Here is a 16,413-nt window from a genome sequence, read left to right on the forward strand (position 1 = left end):
AGTCCTGGAGAGGGCTGTTATCTGACTTTTATTATCTCAAGTGTTATTGAACTATTTACTGTTTCTCTGCCAGAGGAGAGATCATTAGTTCACAGACTGCTCTGAAAGAATCATTTTGAATGCTGAGTGTTGTGTAATCTGCACATATTATAGAATGAGAAAAAACACTATATACCTGAAAATAAAAATATGAGAATATTTTCTTTGCTGCTAAACTTCTAGTAATTATTCATAGTACACAACCAATTCATTATATCATTTTTTTTTTCGCTTCAGTGTCTCTTTAACGAATTCAGTATTTTACCGAACTGTCGTTAAACAATTCGATAAGTCTTGATGAATCGAGGCCAAGATGCAAGGTTCAGTTCTGAATGATATTTGGTTTCATTTATTAATTGTGGAACTAAAATTTTAGTCACTACTTTTAGTTACTACGTTTCAGAAAATAGACATTCGAAAAGCATTCAGCATAATAACCCCACTATACATTCAAGCAGGATTGTCAGCCACAAAATCAAATTCCCTTTACCCAGTGCTCTGTGTGTATTATGTAGTCTAATTCATATATGAGAGAAAAGGAAAACTGGCACTAAATGCAGCAGGGATGGATCAACACCACATTGGGCTTACCTGCAGCATGCTCCAATATAAGTCCAGGAATCCCATCACAAAAGAGGAAAAAAGAAGGGCACAGCTGCATAAAATACCCTTTATTGTGGCTGGGTAGATACAATTAATACAGCAGTGGGGCGAAAGGTAAAGTCTGACAGCTATTTCGCAGGGCTTAACCCTGCTTCATCAGAGACAACATGCTTAGACACAAGACATGCTCTCCTTAGCAGTAATCCCTAGTCCGGCTCGGGACCGAAAGCCGCAGAACAGGGTGGTAATCCCGTGCCTGAGTGAGTTTCATGCAGTAGCTGCTGTGGACCTCTCTGAGGTATATTTTCCTTCTTGTTTTTAGGGTCTAAAAGCTTGTGAAAAATGTTTATGGCTTTTAGACCTTAAATCTGGAAATAATCATAACACCAGGGAGGTTAAATAAGGTAGACATCACGCTTACCTCCTTGCTGTAGCCATCCTGGAACGCACACTACGCCGCTCATAGTGCCCGCCCACCTCCTCAACTAGCCACGTGGATGGCTCTAGCCAATCGGCGAGCCGTGAGTCTCCCCGCCTTGCAGTCCAATCATGGCCCGAAACGTCACAGGGGGCGGTGTACACTGAGGGCCAGCACTATCAGGGGTATCATGTCAACCACATACGCACATCAGCCAGGATGACTACTGCGAGGAGGTAAGCGTGATGGCTACCTTATTTAAAGCTTGTCTTGTATCTAAAGGTGGCCACTAATGGTCCAATTTCTAGCAAAAAATCATTCGAGCGATCAGAAATTCTGATCGGATTGGTTGAAAATAATCTCAGTTGATGGGTACAATAGATTATGAACGATTATAAAAAAAAAATCGTCCGACTGGATTTTTGTCAAACCAAAATTTGTTTCTTGATTGGTTGTGATAGATAGGAAGCAAAGATTGGTTCGTTGATGGTGAAGTGAACAATTTCTGATCGTTTGAACGATTTTTCACTAGGAAGTGGACCATTAGTGGCCACCTTAAAGGAGTTATCAGGCAAAAAAAAAAATGAGTTTCACTTACCTGGGGCTTCTACCAGCCCAATGCATCCATCTTGTGCCCTCGTAGTCACTCACTACTGCTCTGGTCCCCCTCCGTCAGCTCGTTTCGTTTTTGCCGACCTCGGGGTCGGCGCGCCACATTGCGTACTTTTTTACGCATTTCTGCTGGGGCAGGAAGATTAACACATACATTTTTACGCGTTAGTGATTCAACGCGTAAAATTAAAAAAAAAAAACGCCTGTAGCGTGGAACGGTGGGTAGGCCCTAGAGCTGCGCAGCCGCACTCGCTGGCTATGCGGACTGCGCAGCCGTGGCCAGCTCATTCAGCCATGTTTGTGGAGGCAGGAGAGCCTGAGAGCCGTGGGGTCGGCAGCCGGCCCGGGGGGCTATTGAGCGGCGGGGACCCGACGGAACGGCACGGAGGGTGCAGACGGCGTCCTCCGTGCCTTCATATGCAATGCAGGTATTTCACTTTTTTTTTCGATTTGGCCTCGGAAGTCCTTTAAAGAAATGTTGTCCTTAACAGCCATCCACATTCTTTATCTCCAGATGTGCATCCCAAAAAATTAGCTAACATTCTGACCAATAAGGATCTCCTGGATATTTAGAGATTGCAAAATTCACATAATTACAATAAAATTCATTTATGGAAAGTAGAGAAATGTTTTTTTTTTTTTGTTTTTGTGGGTTTTTTATTTTACCAAGGGCAATGCACATTTTCTGGTTATTTTACCACAAGTTTGAGAAACTGGAGCACAAAGGGACGCCTTTGGTAAACAGTGTAATAAGTGGGTGCTTTATTGTCAAAAACAGGAACCCAGACACAAAAGGATGTGTCCACTGACATGCTAGGGAGGGGGATAGTGAGCAGGTAGAGAGGTTCATGAGAAATCTATAGATTGGTACAGCAGGTATTTTCCTTTTTAATTTTGCAAAAAAAAAAAAAAAAAAAAAAAACACATTTTAAAATGGTGTTCTGTTGATTTCTTCAAGTGGCAATCCACAACCAATGGCGGTCAGGGTGTTTTATACCAAAATCGCACAATTTTCCATTGTAGCCTATGACATACTCCACTGAGCTCATTAGCACGTTTATAGATCTGTCAGCCCATTCATCTAGTGATTTTGTAGGCCGATTGACCATCCGATCCGATAAAATGATGAAAAATTGTTTAGCAGGAATTTAGCCATTAACCTCTATTGTGTTAAATTTCTGCTGGATTTCTGTGCAAAAAAAAAAAAAATGTTTTCCTGTAACTTACCATAATGTGTCAAGCAATGGTCTAGCATACATTTTGAATACCGTATATTAAAAGTTTCAAACACAACATTGTATAAAAATAAATTTAATTTTACCTTTCTGCCAGGCCATAGTTTCCTCACTCTTCAGCTTTTTGTCAGAAAATGTACTTTTTTTTGCATTAAAATTCACGTTCGTGTGCACATTTTCACATCCAAGTATTCAGAGCACCAGAACACTGATTTTAATGTGAAAGAACGCTTGCAGAAAAAAATGGAACCCTGCCTTAAAACTGCTGGGCGAGCCTGACTCACCCATACCACCATGGAGGTTAAAGGGCATGACCGATTGTTTCCAATTGGTTAACATGTCTCCCAGTGCATCACTGCTGAATATATGCAAATTAACCATTGTTGTAGGGCAACAATGGTTAATTTGCATATATTCAGCAGTGATGCACTGGGAGACATCTCAAGCTCACTCCAACCTGAATGATTGCAAATTCTTTCTGTTCTAAGAAAGCAAACTTTTGTTTTCCATAGCATTTTAGTAAGGGGGCTTTTAGGACCATTGTAGCCCCTCACACACTCCAATGAGTTCTGGTTCACCATGAGCTTGCTGGTTAGTCTGTATATTTAAGTCAGGTGTGTGTTCTGTCTGAGGGACAGATGGGCTGCTAGGGGTTGGAGGAAGCCCCAGTTAACTAGATTTTTTTCTCCTCGAATGTGCCCTCTAAGCATGAGGATTTAATTCTGGTACCAGTGTGTTTTGGGGTTAACACAGTCCCCAGGTGAGAAAATCCAGCCCAGACAGTCAGTTTTTAGTGCCAGAGATCGAGGAATGCCCATAGAACAGGCTGTTGCATTTGATAGTCTATACATAGTGTTAGTCTACCACTAGTAGACTCTTACATGACTTGTGGTATTTATATCTCATACAGGAGTGTCATGGATGCAAGAAAGAGTTCTTGCTGGAGGAAAGGAAGCATCACTGTCGAGCGTGTGGAGAAGGCTTCTGTCACCTTTGCTCCAATCACACTATGCCTGTTCCTGAGAGAGGATGGGGCCCATCTCTCGTACGAGTCTGCAAGCAGTGTCACAGCAAGGGGCCTAAGAAAGGTAACTTTATAATTCATCACCTTTCCTGATCATTGTTCAGTGTACAGAATAATGACTGAACATCAGTCAGGGCACTTTCACACATCCTGCGTTACGCTCCCCCGTCGCAAGGGCAATAAAAGACTATGAAAAATTTCATAGCTACGTGATACGTTGTGCTGCACCAGAAATAGGCAAATCCCTGCAATCCCATCGCAAAGTCATCCCTGTGATACCAGCACAGATTATGCAGTAATGCAAGTCTCAGTGGCGTACTTCCTGTCCAGAATGGAGTATGTCACTGATTGGGAGTGGAAGGAGGGCGGGTCTAGGCATATGACCCCGTTGGCGCACTCTCCCTCAGAGTCATATAAACTACTGGTTCGTGCGGTGCAGAGATCACATGGCAGGCTGCCATGCCATGTGATCACCGCAACGCACAAGAGTGAAACCAGCCTCGAAAGGGGCCTTAAAGTGTACCAGAGACATTTAAAAGTAAAAGTTTTATACATACCTGGGGCTTCCTCCAGCCCCACGCACACGGATCGCTCCCACGCCGGTGTCCTCAGCCTTCTGTATCATCGGTACCGGGTCCGGTAACTTCCTCCAGTCGTGGCCAGTCTGCGCAAGAGAAGTGCACTCTCTACGTATCTCTCTGGCAGCCACTGGAGAGATATGTAGAGGGCGCACTTCTCTTGCGTATACTGGCCATGACTGGAGGAAGTTGTAGGAGCGATCCGTGTGCATAGGGCTGGAGGAAGCCCCAGGTATGTATAAAAGTTTTATTTTAAAATGCCTCTGGTTTCCTATATTTTTTTAAGCTTGATGTAGTGATTTTATTGAATCTGATTCCCAACCTGTTAAAAGTGTTGGGTAAAGCACTGCGTACACATTGGGAATCGTTGGGGTATCTCTGTTGCCTGGCAGGCATTGGTATACGATTACTTGGCAATGTTCTCCCCAGGCCTTTTTAGCTGGGTGCTCCACCCAGCTAGTTTTTGTGAGCACCCGGTCGTGCAGAGAAACACCAGCCCTGTATTCTCTCATCTCGCCCAACCCGGCTACTTTTTCATGCCACTCGGCTGGAAAAAATTCTGGGGAGAACACTGCCTTGGGCAACAGAGTAGAGCCAATGCTGTACTAATGCATCATCAGCGTCTTGGCTAGCAATGCATCTGTTGCTATGGGGGGAGGGCGGAGGGAGAACAAATGGCATTGGACAGAGTGGATTCCTGCAGGGGGTGGGGCATGACCAAAAGTCCATGTTGTATGGTCGCACTAGAGAGGGGCTCGCACTACTACTCCCCGCACTACTGTGCAGACTTGACCATGTTCAAGCAGCTGCAGCATGGCCGTGTTCATGCCAGAATAGGAGCAAGTCCTCGATCAGCAGGAGTGTCCTGGGCAGGGGCGGAGGACCAGAGGGCATGCTTACTCTCCTTAGTTAAATACAGTACAGGTTCTCTTTAAAAAGCACTGTGATTTGTACTTTTCCCTACAGTTGCCTCACATGACATCCGGGTGGCAGTGTAGAAAGTATACGGTATGTTCTGTCTCATAGCCATCTCTGAAATGCCCAACCTAAGTGACCTGATGATCATATGAGTGATGTATTATGCATTGCTTGCCCCCTTCCTCAAATCACACCATCAGAATTGCCTGCCTCCTTCCTCACACCACTACCTTGCTTACAGACTGTTGATCCGCATATGCTGCGCTCCGCATCGGAGTCCTTGCTACCTGTCAATCTCTTCCCTGATATAAATGTGATGCCACACAACACTGGTATGGTTAGCCTACCAAGATGTCAATGAAGATGCTGGTGGCTAACCAGGACTAAAGGCAGGAGTGTTACAACTTTCCAATTCACTGTGCACTAATGGACACGCATTTTCTAGTATTGTATGCAGGATCCAGGGCTTCCACAGCTTCAGAGTAGTCTGAATCGATGATTTTGAGTCGGATGTTGTTGTACTGACTCCACGTCAGTACAACAACATCCGACTCAAAATCATCGATTCAGACTACTCAGTTTATGAAACCACTGACTCCAGTAACCTTAAAATGGCTCCGGCTCCTCGACTCAGACTCCTTAGTCTAAAACTTACCAGGGCTGTGGATTCAGTACCGAAATCATCTGACTTTCGACTCCTCAGTTTATGAAACCACTGTCTTCAGGTATCCAAAATTACTTTGACTCCGACTCCACAGCCCTGTTAGGATCTGGTATGTAATTGGACTTTAGCCCTCACATGTGTTGGTTGCTGTTTCCTCAGCCCACGATGTCCCTCAGGAAGATGGGAAAAGCTTGTTACCTCGTAAGGTCACAGAAATTGCTCAGAGCTCCTTGGACATGATGTCTTCTGCTATGAAGTATCCTTTAGGTAAGTTCTGTATAACTTCTGATAGCCAGGTAGGAATGAAAAAAAAAAGGTCAATAGTTCATATATTTTAGCTCTCTTAAGACACAGACATACTGATGATCAGAGGCAAATGACTAAATCTATTTTTGTAAGTTTTTAAACATAACATAAATTTGTGGAATATAAAAAAAAGTCATTTTTAGGAGTAGGAGAATAGATGCAATTGTCTCATTTGTTTACTTTCACGTATGGTTCACTTTGAAACATAAGTGAATCTACTTGCAAAATTACACTTTTATATTAGTACTGCAATTACTTTGAAAAATACAATTTTGGAATGCTTGAAGTATAACGCAAATAAGGGTGATCGGGCAAATCAAATTTTCACATGCACATAACGCGTATTCTAGAAAAGATGTCTTGTTTGCAGAGACCACTTTACTGACATCCCTTAAAAAGTAGTAACATTCCGAGACTTCATGGTTTGACCATGTAATAGTTATTACCTCATTACAGAATGTTTTAAAATGGTGTCATGTAGGTTTTTGAAGGTTAATTGAGTCTTTGTTAGCTGACCCAACAACTGTAAACCAGTTAGACAGCAATTAAACTATACTTCCAATTAAACACGAATCCCAAAACCTCATAATCTATGGTTTGGGCTCCCATAAGGTGGTAATAAGAGGAATTCCATCCAAAACTGCAACACATTATAACAAGGAGAGAACTAAAAAGTCAGCTTTTTAACAACTAGGATTAAAATGTTAGAGATAGAACTAGAACACAGTAAAATGAGCCCAGATGCCCATTTAAATAAAGTGTTAAAAAGCATTCTGACTCATAGAGGAAAAAAAAAAGTGTAAGATTCCTAGGACAATTATACTGTGATAATAGCTAGGGCCCTTTTCCACTACACAGCTGAATCGCAACTCGCTAGTGATTTTTAAATCGCTAGGGTTGCTACTTTATCATAGAAATCATGAAAAGTATTTTTCACTATAGTGATTCGATTTGTACATTTTCAGAGGGATAATGCAATGCAAATGAAAATCGCAATCGCATTACAAAATTAATGAAAAATCGCAATCACTACCATGTTTGATTTGCGATTGCTAGTGGAAAAGGGCCCTAAGTGTGACCCGCGCCTAGCTAGGAAACTGGCTGCATTGATTGGATGTAGGCTACAACTTATTCGCATGCAGGTTGTGGGTCGGGGATCAGCTGACAGATTATCGCCTCCGGCGGTTGTCATCTGCCGCCTCAGCCTACTTTAATCAAATGTTTATGCAAGGCTTAAACAGAGCCCGAGGTGGGCACATAAAATGTAATAAAAACTGCTACCGGATCCGGGGGGCTGGGCAGATCAGGTAGCCACCATCCCCGCCACACTCCACCACTACATTGGCCTGCATCAGCTTACATTCATTTTCGAGACCTCTGGAGCCACAACGCTGGAAGGATAGGGAGAGATGCTCTCTCAGCGTGCAGGGAGGCGGGGTAGCGGCAGGGGGCGTGGCCAGGGAGAGACAGCTGCCCAATGGCAGCTGTGGGAACAGGGAATCCCTCTGCTCCTCTTCCCTCAAGATTAGCAACAATTATTGTCACCAATTTTTGGGGGGTTATAGCGTGGCTGTGGAGGGGGGGGGGGGCAGAGAGCAGTGTGGGGGGGACACAGAGGCATGTCATGAGGCAGGCAACATCCCTTTGTGTCCCATCTGCCCCCCGCCGCACTGCCTCGGGTACACTTTAAAGGACAACTGAAGTGAGAAGAATATGGAGGCTGCCATATTTATTTCCTTTCAAGCAATACCAGTTGCCTGACAGTCCTGCTGATCTGTTTGGATGCAGATCAGTAGTGTCTGAATCACACCAGAAACAAGCATGCAGCTTATCTTGTCAGATCTGACAATAATGTCAGAAACACCTGATGTGCTGCATGCTTGTTCAGGGTTCATGGCTGAAAGTATAAGAGACAGAGGATCAGCAGGACAGCCAGGCAACTGGTATTGCTTAAAAGGAAATAAATATGGCAGCCTTCATAGCCCTCTTGCTACAGTAGTCCTTTAAGGAGAGCTAATGTATGAGATAAGTAGATAAAGAGCTAGAAATCATGAGTTAAGTCAAATAAGGAGAGCTAAACCATGCATTAAATCAGTTAAAGAGAGCAAAATCATGAGTTAAGATAGATAAGGAGAGATACATCATGAGTTAAGTCATTTCAGGGGCCTATACACGACTGCCCTTGCCGATAATCAGGTGTGTGTACAGAGGCAAGCAATCCCCGACCCGCGACACACAAGAAATTCACCTGGCAGATCGACTCCCCTCCGGCGACGGCCAACTTTATTGTTCACGCTACTCGGCCGCCCACCGTGAGACATCATGCATACGCTGCTCCATTGTTTGAGTGTACACACCTTAAAGTGGACCTGAACTTGCACAGGACAGGAAGAAAACGTATAGAAATGCACCCTGTATGTATTTAGAGTTCAGCCTGTCTAATTCCCCCTCATTTGTGACTAATCACAAGTTGTAATTTGATCTCTCCCCTGTGTCAACTGCCTGCCTCAGCAGAGCAGCTAATTTGCAAACACGCTGTTAACCCTTTGTCTGCTTCCATGAAAGCAAAAATTAGGTGTACTGCAGATTTATTGCATGATTTGTATCAGCTGTAACAAAGAAATGTTTTTCTTTAAAGGTTATTCTGCTGTTGCTTTTCTATTCGAGCAGAGAGGAAGTTCTGAGTTCAGGTCAACTTTAAGGAGAGATAAATCATGAGTTTAGTCATTTGAGTAGAAATAAATTGTGAGTTAATAAGTAAAGTAAGAAAAATCAACAGATGAACTTTGTGAATCAGCCACATAGTGACTCATAGCCATTCATCATAAAAATGTTTCACTTGGTTTTAGGACAGACATTCAGAGCTTTTCGCTCTGTCCATCTAGCGCCATGAGGTTACAGCACACGGGCAGCCTAAATATAGAGCCGTTATGTCATTCTCTAATGCATTCTGTCATTCTCAAACTATGTTGCAGATTTTGTGAAGGAAGCCGCACGCCCCAGCTACTGGGTGCCGGACCAGGAGATCAGCCAGTGCCACAGCTGCAAGAAGCCCTTCACCCCTAAAATGTACAAACACCACTGCAGGGCGTGTGGCCAGGGCTTCTGCCAGATGTGCTCAGATTACCAGCGACCGGTGCCCTCCCGGGGGTGGCATCACCCAGTCCGAGTATGTCAGAGCTGCAACCTCCAGAAAGGAGAACTGTGAGGAGGCCCCACACTGTGATCCTGGAGGGGATGAAGATCCGCAAATAACTGGAAGAAAGGATGGAGAAGATACCCGTGAGATGATCAGAACATGTTAGCACTCTATGTAATAATCGTCTATCGCTGCTCTGACTCTGGTTCGCTAAGATCCTACTTTATCACCTTTACTTCTGCACTGAACACTCTTCATTTGGTCACATGACCTAGAGCAGGGAGATAATCATTATGAACCTAGTGCTAGAGCAGATGTTTTACTGGTTTTCTCGGCACCCATGTGATAAAGCACTTTGCGGGATATCTCTACCAACAAACTGGTAATTCCATCTTCGGGAGGGTCAGGTAGATGGTTGTACCACCTATCTGCTTCTAAGAACACAACACCCCAAGGACAGAAGTTGGTGAGTCAGTCCCACTTCCTAATTGAAGCCATAGTACAGGTCTCATTCTTGCAGCTGAATGCTGCAGTCCTATGTGCACTCTGCATTCTAAGGAATGGTGGCACCATCATATGCTTTGTATTGGCTGTGATGGTAGCTGGTTGGCCTGGACGTTTTGACAGGAAAAGCTTACCTTGCAGCTCCCAGGGAGATAATCGGAAAAAGATTATCAACAGGGCCAATTAGAAATCAGAATGATACGTGGATTGAAACTGTACAGAAGCAAAGTTCTGTAAGTAATACCTGTCCTGTTTTATGGGTGAAATGTACAGTAATTTCTACTGCAGTGCAGCTTGTTTCCGGTCACCTTTGAAATCAGCTGGTGGATGGGTTGGTTAGCAGGAACAGTAGATACCAGGCTAAATTTCCTAGCTCCCCCCCCCCCCCCTTAAGATATTCATACATGTTTTTATGAGTTACCTGTGTAGTTGCCTGCCAGTGATGTATGGTGCCCGGCCTATTCTGAGGCTGGTCACCTCTGCCAATATGAAACTGCTCTAAATCCACTTTCCATACAGCAAGTGTGGTATGATGTCATCATTTCCAAGCATGCTTGAAATATCGTAGAAACCATGTGCCTATATGAGGAGATGGACCTGTTGGAGAGTGGTGGTCTACTTGTGTCCAGAGGCTCCCAGCTGAGGAGTGTGAAGGCCTGTGGGAACCTTGCTTCTTGAGGCAGACCTGTAGCTCAGATGAACAAAGACAATCTGCAACAGGAAACTAGCCAGCCAGTAAAGATCTTAAAGTCATTTTCCACATGCAGTGTAAAAATTCAAGGTAAGGTATACATAGAACTTAGTATACATTACCTGCCAGCGATGTACTGTGCCCGACCTATCCTGAGGGTAATCACCACTCCACTGTTGCTTCTATTCAAGATCTGCTTTTAATATAGGAAGTATGGCATGATGTCGCCATACACTGTCCCAAGGCAGTGATCTGCAAACTTGGCTCTCCAGCTGTAATGCTGGGAATACACGGGTCGATCCGGCGGCCAATTAGCCGCCGAATCGATCTCCGCACGTGCGCGCGGATCGATTACTGCTCGTCCCCGCCAGCGCTCCTTATCAGCTGCTCTATTCCCTGCCATTGTCCGCCGGCAGGGATCGAGCGGGTGAGGGTCGAGCAGCGTGAACGGACCAACTGAATATTATCAGCTGGCCGGATCAGCTGCTCGATACACGTTACAGAAACGTACCGTGTATCCCCAGCATTATGGAACCACAAGTCCTACAATGCATTGCAGGAGTCTGACAGCCACAGTCATGATAAGGGACTCATTTGTCTTTTAGCAATTCACTGTGGCAGATCACTTATCTGTATTTCAGGGCAGCCAGCTGTATACACCCTAAATTCTCAGCCAAGACAGTACAGAAAGATTGTCTCTGCTGAGTTTTATCCAGTGTTTGTACAAGGCGTTAGACTTTGTGCACTACCACAGGCAGGAATACTCTGTTGTGGGGTAACCATTTTTATTAGCAGCTACAACTTTCTGATTAACCATAATCATAACTAGCACTTTATTCAAGAGTAACTGCTGTGATTACTTTAATAAAATAGCAATAGCAATCGGTATGACAAGCCAGCCAGTCAGAAATCACTGTGAACTATGGAACACTAATTTCTGATTGGCTGTCATGAGCTTTTGTGCTTTTAGTGTGGGCCTCAAACCAGTGGGGTGCTAAGAACAATTAGGATCAACATTGGATCACTTGTCACTAGCATATCTTTCAAATGTAGCATTGAATCTAATTGCTTTTTTGGGGCAACGTGTTAGGCTCTGCTTCTGATTTAAATACTTCTATTCCAAATTATATTCAATAATCGGATTTGTGGCTGTGGGAAAATATGTCTGTTCTTAGTGCTAGCAAAGAAGACTGAGGCCTCACTTAAGCCAAACTCCAACTAATACTTTTGTGTTTGTTTTTGCTATATGTGGTAGAGTTAAAAGCTTTCAGTTTTTATTATTGTCTGTGCCCATGTTAGATAGGATTGCTTGACATCCTGTTCCATTAAAAGGTGTTAAACAGAAGATGGAGTGGAGAAACAGCTGAAAATAGGAACTGTATAGCAACCTATCTTATTTATTCCTGGTGACACCTTGGTCTTACATTTCTCACATCCTTTCCTGGAGACCCTTTTCTTATGTTTCATACATCCTGTCCTGGTGACACTCTGACATTACATTTCTCTATCTAGGCCTGGTGACACCCTGGCCACGCTTTTTTCACATCCTGTCCTGGTGACACCCTGGCCTCACATTTCTCACATCCTGTCCTGGTGACACCCTGGCCAAACATTGCTCACATTCTGTCCTGGTGACATCCTGGCCTCACATTTCTCTTATCCTGTCCTGGTGACACCCTGACATCACATTTCTCTTTTCCTGTCCTGGTGACACCGTGGGCTCATGTTTATCCTGTGCTGGTGACACCCTAACCCCACATTTTCCTGTCCTGGTGACACCCTGGGCTCATATTTCTCTTATCCTGTCCTGGTGACACCCTAACACCACAATTCCCTTTTCCTGTCTTGGTGACACCCAGGGCTCATATTTCTCTTATGTCCTGGTGACACCCTGACTTCACATTTCCCTTTTTCTGGCCTGGTGATACACTGGGCTCATATTTCTATTATCCTGTCCTGGTGACACCCTGACTTCACATTTCCCTTTTCCTGGCCTGGTGACACCCTGGGCTCATATTTCTATTATCCTGTCCTGGTGACACCCTAACCCCACAATTCCCTTTTCCTGTCTTGGTGACACCCAGGGCTCATATTTCTCTTATGTCCTGGTGACACCCTGACTTCACATTTCCCTTTTCCTGGCCTGGTGATACACTGGGCTCATATTTCTTTTATCCTGTCCTGGTAACACCCTAACCCCACAATTCCCTTTTCCTGTCCTGGTGACACCCTGGGCTCATATTTCTCTTTTGTCCTGGTGACACCCTGACTTCATTTTTCACTTTTCCTGTCCTGGTGACACCCTGGTCTCATATTTCTCTTATCCTGTCCTGGTGACACCCTGGTCTCACATTTCTCTTTTCCTGTCCTGGTGACACCCTTGGCTCACATTTTTCACATTCTGTCCTGATGACACCCTAATCTTACATTTCTCTTTTCCTGTCCTGGTGACACCCTGGCCTCACATTTCTCACATCCTGTCCTGGTGACACCCTGGCCAAACATTGCTCACATTCTGTCCTGGTGACATCCTGGCCTCACATTTCTCTTATCCTGTCCTGGTGACACCCTGACATCACATTTCTCTTTTCCTGTCCTGGTGACACCGTGGGCTCATGTTTATCCTGTGCTGGTGACACCCTAACCCCACATTTTCCTGTCCTGGTGACACCCTGGGCTCATATTTCTCTTATCCTGTCCTGGTGACACCCTAACACCACAATTCCCTTTTCCTGTCTTGGTGACACCCAGGGCTCATATTTCTCTTATGTCCTGGTGACACCCTGACTTCACATTTCCCTTTTCCTGGCCTGGTGATACACTGGGCTCATATTTCTTTTATCCTGTCCTGGTGACACCCTAACCCCACAATTCCCTTTTCCTGTCCTGGTGACACCCTGGGCTCATATTTCTCTTTTGTCCTGGTGACACCCTGACTTCATTTTTCACTTTTCCTGTCCTGGTGACACCCTGGTCTCATATTTCTCTTATCCTGTCCTGGTGACACCCTGGTCTCACATTTCTCTTTTCCTGTCCTGGTGACACCCTTGGCTCACATTTTTCACATTCTGTCCTGATGACACCCTAATCTTACATTTCTCTTTTCCTGTCCTGGTGACACCCTGGCCTCACATTTCTCACACCCTGTCCTGGTGACACCCTGGGCTCATATTTCTCTTATCCGGTCCTGGAGACACCCTGACCTCACATTTCTCTTTTCCTGTCCTGGTGACACCCTGGGCTCATATTTCTCTTATGTCCTGGTGACACCCTGACTTCACATTTCCCTTTTCCTCTCCTGGTGACACCCTGGGCTCATATTTCTCTTATCCTGTCCTGGTGACACCCTAACCCCACAATTCCCTTTTCCTGTCCTGGTGACACCCTGGGCTCATATTTCTCTTATGTCCTGGTGACACCCTGACTTCACATTTCCCTTTTCCTCTCCTGGTGACACCCTGGGCTCATATTTCTCTTATTCTGTCCCGGTAACACCCTAACCACACAATTCCCATTTCCTGTCCTGGTGACACCCTGGGCTCACATTTTTAACATCCTGTCCTGTTGACACCTTGATCTTGCATTTCTCTTTTCCTGTCCTGGTGACACCCTGGCCTCCCATTTCTCACATCCTGTCCTGGTGACACCCTGATCTCACATTTCTCTTTTCCTGTCCTGGTGACACCCTAGACTCATATTTCTCTTATCCTGTCCTGGTGACCCTCTGGGCTAATTTTTCTCTCATCCTTTCCTTGTGGCGTCCTCACTTCACATTTCTCACATCCTGTCTTGGTGACTAGCTGGACTTCTATTTCTCATATATTTATCTGGTGACATCTTGGGCTTACAATTCTGACATTCAGTCCTGTTGACACCCAGGCTTCACAGTTTGGGCTTTTCTGGGATGGGGGGTGAGAGGGATGCAATTTTCCCAAACTGCATCATTGATAATAACAACAATCCCTCTGTGGTTCTAACTCGATGCGGAACTGAAAAAAAAAACAGTGTGTGAGTGAAATGTTCTTTACAAATGTCCTCAAATAGTAAATTAATTTGTGGCACCATTTATATCCAAACTCATCTTTCTTATTGATATGTTTTAAAAGTAGTTAAATGTACATTTTTTTCCCTCAAGGTCACATAAAATGACAGAAGCAGCACTGATGTGGACATACCCTGTATTTGACTTAGGGCTCAGAAATAGAAGTCCTATATAGTTATAATAGACATTGAAGGGGGCCAGTCATTGGGTAGAGGTGCACTGTAATCACTGTGATAGGCCAGCCTTTCTTCAGCCTTGCTTCACAGTTCCTCTATAGGCTGCAGACATTCTACCAATCGCTCCCTGGAGCACGGTAGTGTAACAATACCTAATGAAACATTCCTTCTAAGTGACATAATTATGCTGTGTGTAGGAGCCATAATATGTTAAATAAATTCTGATTTCTAGACTCGTTCTTAGAATAAAACTTCTAACACTGACATATGTAAGCTTCTGAGTTTTCTGTAGCATTGTCCATAAAAAGTAGATACTTACTTCAGTAGTGGGTAGTAACCTCCGAATGGTCCAGATCAGAGGCCTGCGCAGGTCTACTTTTTTTTTTTTTAACCGCACCCGACCCTTTTTCTGAAGAAATTTGTACACAACCCGCAAGCCTCCAGAACCGCAACCTGCTTTTCAGCTGCCTACTGCAGCCATGGAGAGCCAGCGGCAGGGAGCTGTTCTAGTTATCTGGCTGGATGACTGGATTGGCTTGAGAATGATGTCAGAGGTGCCGCCCAGTGGTGGGAGAGGAGTGGAGGAAGAGGAGAAGTTGAACCAGCCGTCCGGACAGGTAACTATAACAACTCCCTGCCGACCACTCTACCTGCAATGCAACCCGCACTCACAGTGCTCTACCTGTAACCAGCACCCGACCCAAAATTAATATGGGTACACGACCCACATTTGGGGTAACCTGTGGGTACCTGCTGGTACAGACCAAATGCAGGCCTCTAGTCCAGATGCTTCCAGGAACCTTGCCAAACCCACTGTTCCAGCACGGGACCCTCTTCATCTTCTGGCCACGCTCTCAGCCATGGACAAGTGGCTCCAGGCTGGATATGCAGGAGTAAAGCTCAAGCATGTCTAGTAGAAGAAAACCCCTTGCGCATAGCTCCTTTTCTCCTTGCATGAGCAGCTTCATTCAACTGGGCATGCGTGGATCTTGCTCACGCCAACTCCGAATGAGCTCATTTCTGGGAACGCAGCCGCAAGAAACCTATTTAACAATGTATTTCAAATAGGTTTAGAGGGACCCTGCACTGGAATGGTGGGCTGTAAGAGTACCCAGAAAGCATCTGAACCAAGAAGATGTTTACTAATTGGTTGTACGGATTTGTAGCATCTTGTTTAAATGTCTATAACACGTTATATTTGTTGGGCTTTGCTTACATTGAGCTAAAGCATGCATGGTGCAGTTACAGAGCCATCTGCCCTAGTGCAGATTTTACATAGCTCCCTCTGCCACAGCACTGCATGTATGATAATGACATAACACAGACCACCAGAACGGCTTTCCGAGGGCAGTCACTGTGTGAGAAAGCTCTAGGCAGAGAAAATAAGGAATGGTTTGTTAATGATTACTACTATTCAAAGCACATATAGTGTTGATCATTGCCACCACAGTGCCAATAGACAGC

General features: G+C 44.7%; 1 protein-coding gene across 1 annotated transcript in view; it reads left to right on the forward strand.

Annotated features, from left to right (window-relative positions):
- The window catches only part of LOC137528986 (zinc finger FYVE domain-containing protein 1-like), a 58,116-nt gene extending 42,903 nt beyond the window's left edge, over window positions 1–15,213 (forward strand). Inside the window, exons 9-11 of the mRNA XM_068250833.1 lie at window positions 3,818–3,995; window positions 6,251–6,358; window positions 9,373–15,213. Of these exons, the coding sequence (XP_068106934.1) occupies window positions 3,818–3,995; window positions 6,251–6,358; window positions 9,373–9,605 (519 nt within the window). The 3' untranslated portion in view covers window positions 9,606–15,213. The remainder of the gene's footprint in view (window positions 1–3,817; window positions 3,996–6,250; window positions 6,359–9,372) is intronic.
- The last annotated feature ends 1,200 nt before the right edge of the window (window positions 15,214–16,413 follow it).

Source organism: Hyperolius riggenbachi, chromosome 8 (assembly GCF_040937935.1).
Source record: "Hyperolius riggenbachi isolate aHypRig1 chromosome 8, aHypRig1.pri, whole genome shotgun sequence".
Lineage (NCBI taxonomy): Eukaryota > Metazoa > Chordata > Amphibia > Anura > Hyperoliidae > Hyperolius > Hyperolius riggenbachi.